The sequence below is a fragment of the Littorina saxatilis genome, linkage group LG9, assembly GCF_037325665.1.
Source record: "Littorina saxatilis isolate snail1 linkage group LG9, US_GU_Lsax_2.0, whole genome shotgun sequence".
Classification (NCBI taxonomy): Eukaryota; Metazoa; Mollusca; class Gastropoda; order Littorinimorpha; family Littorinidae; genus Littorina; species Littorina saxatilis.
This window is the reverse complement of record NC_090253.1, coordinates 61839936-61844935: the sequence shown is the minus strand read 5'-3', so window position 1 is coordinate 61844935 and position 5000 is coordinate 61839936. Positions and strand designations below refer to the sequence as shown.

At 45.0% G+C, this 5000-nt stretch overlaps 2 protein-coding genes across 2 annotated transcripts in view; one reads left to right on the top strand and one right to left on the bottom strand.

Moving 5' to 3' along the window:
* The window catches only part of LOC138976713 (fatty acid-binding protein, heart-like), a 48798-nt gene extending 46643 nt beyond the window's left edge, over positions 1 to 2155 (top strand). The window contains exon 4 of the mRNA XM_070349585.1: positions 662 to 2155. Coding sequence (XP_070205686.1) covers positions 662 to 712 — 51 coding nt within the window. The 3' untranslated portion in view covers positions 713 to 2155. The remainder of the gene's footprint in view (positions 1 to 661) is intronic.
* A 2329-nt stretch (positions 2156 to 4484) lies between these two features.
* The window catches only part of LOC138976712 (uncharacterized), a 10402-nt gene continuing 9886 nt past the window's right edge, over positions 4485 to 5000 (bottom strand). The window contains exon 4 of the mRNA XM_070349584.1: positions 4485 to 4778. Within this exon, the coding sequence (XP_070205685.1) occupies positions 4508 to 4778 (271 nt within the window). The 3' untranslated portion in view covers positions 4485 to 4507. The remainder of the gene's footprint in view (positions 4779 to 5000) is intronic.

Genomic DNA, 5000 nt, shown 5'->3' with positions numbered 1-5000 from the left:
GCAAATATCTGCATAAAAGCAGACTTCTGACAAGGAAATCCACGTGTTTCATCTCTCTTGTCATAAACGCGCTGTGCTTCCATGAAAGATAAAGAATTTGACCTTGACACACGACACTAGTGAAATCTTACAAGTGGGTAGACTCACGTATTACTAAATTGATACCTTTCATGTGAATGATGACGGGCGCAGTGGCGTGGTGGTAAGACGTCGGCCTCCTAATCGGGAGGTCGTGAGTTCGAATCCCGGTCGCTGCCGCCTGGTGGGTTAAGAGTGGAGATTTTTCCGATCTCCCAGATCAACTTATGTGCAGACCTGCTAGTGACTTAATCTCCTTCGTGTGTACACGCAAGCACAAGACCAAGTGCGCACGGAAAAGATCCTGTAATCCATGTCCGAGTTCGGTGGGTTATGGAAACACGAAAATACCCAGCATGCCTACTCAACAAAAGCGAAGTGAAGCTGACTATGCTCTCAGAGTATAGTGTGGGGAACCCAAATGGGCAAACGAGCTCACACGTAACCAGACAATTCTGGAACGCTGAAGAAGAAGAAGAATGATGACAAAATACTAGAAATGGAAGTTGTGAAGGGGAACAACTGTAGAAAAACCTCACATTACTAGGTTTGTGTCTAGGTTATCTGTTCTTGTTATTTTCAGAACATGTCACTGAAGGGTGTTACCGCTAGCATCAACTTCAAGCGACTGTAGTTCACATCACGTGACGCCTTTGGACCAATCAGCGACAAGCATCAGTCAGACCGCACTGCCATTTTCTACTTCTTTTCTTTTTGCTTACCTCCCTTTTGGTCTCCAAGGTAGACAACCCATCTTTGACGTCACCATGCATGTAACCGGAAGTCGTCTGCATACTTTTGTGTGTTATTAGTTCATTTCATCGTGAAAATGTTGAAGCCTGTCCCATTATACATTTTTATATCTACTTATATGTATACATTATTTATATATGTATTCAATTGTCAGCCTGTGCGGTTTTTAGGTCAACTGTTACTCGTGATAGGAATGCGCATTTTATGACTATACATTTTTGTTTAGTTCGCCTGTTGTTTTAATTTCGAAGAACATAATCAGGTTGCAATACAGATTTGAGTATTAGTTTTACAACTTACACGTGAGCTTGGGCACATCTCTAAGTAACAACAGGTCACCAGAGGGCGTTATTCTGGGCAACAAAAACTAAAGGAGAATTTTCATGTTTCTCCTTCTTTATATCGGCAATAAAGCAACTTTTCCCAGATGGTTAGAAAACTCACATATCATTCGCTGGTTTATAAAAACCAAGATACACAAAAGTTCAATCTTATTTACAAGATTCCAACAGTAAAATGTATATGCTCAGATCAGAGTAATAGAAGTACGATAACACGTCTAGAATCGTTGATGTTGTCTGCCTAAAAATCGCAGGTTGCATAAATTCTAAAAACATTTATAATTAGGTCCGTATTAATGATATTTATGTAAAAAACTTTCTCCCTATTCACATATTGAATTTCACTATTTGAACTGGGGCGGGGATGTAGCTCGGTCGGTAGCGAGCTGGATTTGTATCCAGTTGGCCGCTGTCAGCGTGAGTTCGTCCCAACGTTCGGCGAGAGATTTATTTCTCAGAGTCAACTTTGTGTGCAGACTCTCCTCGGTGTCCGAACACCCCCGTGTGTACACGCAAGCACAAGACCAAGTGCGCACGAAAAAGATCCTGTAATCCATGTCAGAGTTCGGTGGGTTATAGAAACACGAAAATACCCAGCATGCTTCCTCCGAAAGCGGCGTACGGCTGCCTAAATGGCGGGGTAAAAACGGTCATACACGTAACAGCCGTGGGAGTTTCAGCCCATGAACGAACAAACAAACTATTTGAACTGCGATTACTCTACCACCTGCTCGTAGTGATACCAACTTTACATGACCTTCTATAATCCCTTTAAGTTTTTCTTGTCGGGCGTGCGTGCAAATTCGTGACCATTTTCGTCGCAGTGAAAGCTTGTCGTGCCGTGTGATATTTGTTTCATTTATATATAGACACACATATTCTTTGTTGTTGTGCTTTCATGTTTATTTGTATGCTCTTTATCACACCGTCAATGTGCAATACAATGCTGACAGTAGAATAAACGAAACTGTGAAAGAAGAACATTTTTGTTTTGAGCTTTTGCTGTTTGTCCCAGTTTTTTCTTAAAGACATACGAACAAATGCATATTTTATAGCTATAAGGCAACTTCTAACTTATACATTTTCAAAGTTCTTTCTATTTGGATCAGGATACTAGTATTCTGATCTCAACGAACGAACAAACTCTTCAACAACCAGGAAAACAAAGAAAGAAGCAGTCGAACAGACACAGCTAGTAAGAAAAAAAATAAAAAAAATAAAGAAAGAAACAAGCAAACAAAAAACAAAAAACAACAAGCAAACAAACGAACGAATACGATAAATAACGAACTATCCGCATTGTTCATAATGCACACCTCTTTGACAATTTCAAGAAACAAAAATCTCCAGCACTAAAAGTCTTTCAATTTTTCACAATGTCTATTTGCACCGTAGCTTGCAATATCCGAGAAAGCCTAGGTACCGTCTCAATGTGAGACAGAGACTACAACAGCATAACGTTTGTTTGGCAAAACAATCTTTCAGAATTTCACAGTGTGTTCGAAAATACAAGAATGCATTTTAGTCACACGAGCTAAGAAAATCTGGATGTGTTTTTCCTACTATGATAGGTTCCATTTGGAACTGCCAGAATCAAATGTTAAGGAATCGGGATCTCAGTGTGGTGATGCTAACGAACAGTCGCTAATTATCCCTTGTGGATTTACAACATATACACACGCGCAAACAGACACAAACACACACACACACACACACACACACACACACACACATACGCACGCACGCACACACGCAATCACACACACACACACACATTCTCTCTCTCACACACACATACACCACACAAACACGCGCGAGCACACAGATACGCACGTATGTACGTACGCACGCACACACACGTACGAACACACACTCACAAACACACACACATACACACACACACACACAAACACACACACAGACACACACACACACACACACACACACACACACACACACACACACACACAGGGACACTGCACACACATACGGCAAACATCACACACACACACACTCACAAACACAACCACCCCCCCCACACACACACACTCACTCACACACACACACGCACAACGCAAACTTGCTCTCTGTAACCAGTTATTGTATGTACCTATCACAACCATCTCATTATTACGTTTATATCTGCTACCATGGAAACAGCCACCACTGCCGCTCCAACCTCCAGCCCTCCTCCACCATAGTCCCCCTCCCTCCCCTTCCACCCTCTACTTCCCAAACACCCTTCCACGCTCTACTTCCCAAACACCCTTCCACCCTCTACTTCCCAAACACCCTTCCACCCTCTACTTCCCAAACACCCTTCCACCCTCTACTTCTCAAACACCCTTGTACCCTCTACTTCCCAAACACCCTTCCACCCTCCACTTTCCAAACACCCTTCCACCCTCTACTTCCCAAACACCTTTCCACCCTCTACTTCTCAAACACCCTTCCACCCTCTACTTCCCAAACACCCTTCCACCCTCTACTTCCCAAACACCCTTCCACCCTCTACTTCCCAAACACCCTTCCACCCTCTACTTCCCAAACACCCTTCCACGCTCTACTTCCCAAACACCCTTCCACCCTCTACTTCCCAAACACCCTTCCACGCTCTACTTCCCAAACACCCTTCCACGCTCTACTTCCCAGACACCCTTCCACCCTCTACTTCCCAAACACCCTTCCACGCTCTACTTCCCAAACACCCTTCCACCCTCTACTTCCAAAACACCCTTCCACCCTCTACTTCCCAAACACCCTTCCACCCTCTACTTCCCAAACACCCTTCCACGCTCTACTTCCCAAACACCCTTCCACCCTCTACTTCCCAAACACCCTTCCACGCTCTACTTCCCAAACACCCTTCCACGCTCTACTTCCCAGACACCCTTCCACCCTCTACTTCCCAAACACCCTTCCACGCTCTACTTCCCAAACACCCTTCCACCCTCTACTTCCAAATCACCCTTCCACCCTCTACTTCCCAAACACCCTTCCACCCTCTACTTCCCAAACACCCTTCCACCCTCTACTTCCCAAACACCCTTCCACCCTCTACTTCCCAAACACCCTTCCACCCTCTACTTCCCAAACACCCTTCCACGCTCTACTTCCCAAACACCCTTCCACCCTCTACTTCCCAAACACCCTTCCACCCTCTACTTCCCAAACACCCTTCCACCCTCTACTTCCCAAATACCCTGCCACCCTCTACTTCCCAAACACCCTTCCACGCTCAACTCATCTCATTACCCGTATCAATATAAAAAAAATAATTATAAACAAATAACAAAGCAACAACAACCACGATTCACCCATTCCAAGAATGATATTCAACATGAAAATCGACCAGGAAGCGGACAAGCGTTTCTTCGCAACATCTGCTGTACCATGCTGCACCCCGCCGCTCTCGAGCCCCCTCTGACGCAGTATTGCTGCACGCATGCGTAGTACATGGACGTCCGGTCACGTGACGTGGTGCGCTTGCGCATACATTTCCCTGTGTGGCTGTAGGCCGAGAGGATACAGCCGCACACCTGACTGGCCTTGTAGGCTATGTTGGCGGGACATCGCCTCAGTGTGTCCACGTGTCGCATGCACTGGCTGAAACAAGACATGGAGAGGATTTTGGACATACGATTTTCTTGCAGCCAGTGATTCAAGGCCTTACTCAATTCAGCCCGAAGCTGACTTCGCGAAGTCTGTGGACTGAAAATCATGTGCGAAAGCGACGGTACTGCGAGTTTTGTAAAGTACACGAAGCGAAGTTGACTTTGCCCAATTAATATCAGTCTTCAGGGACAGCTTCACGCTAGGGTTTTGCTT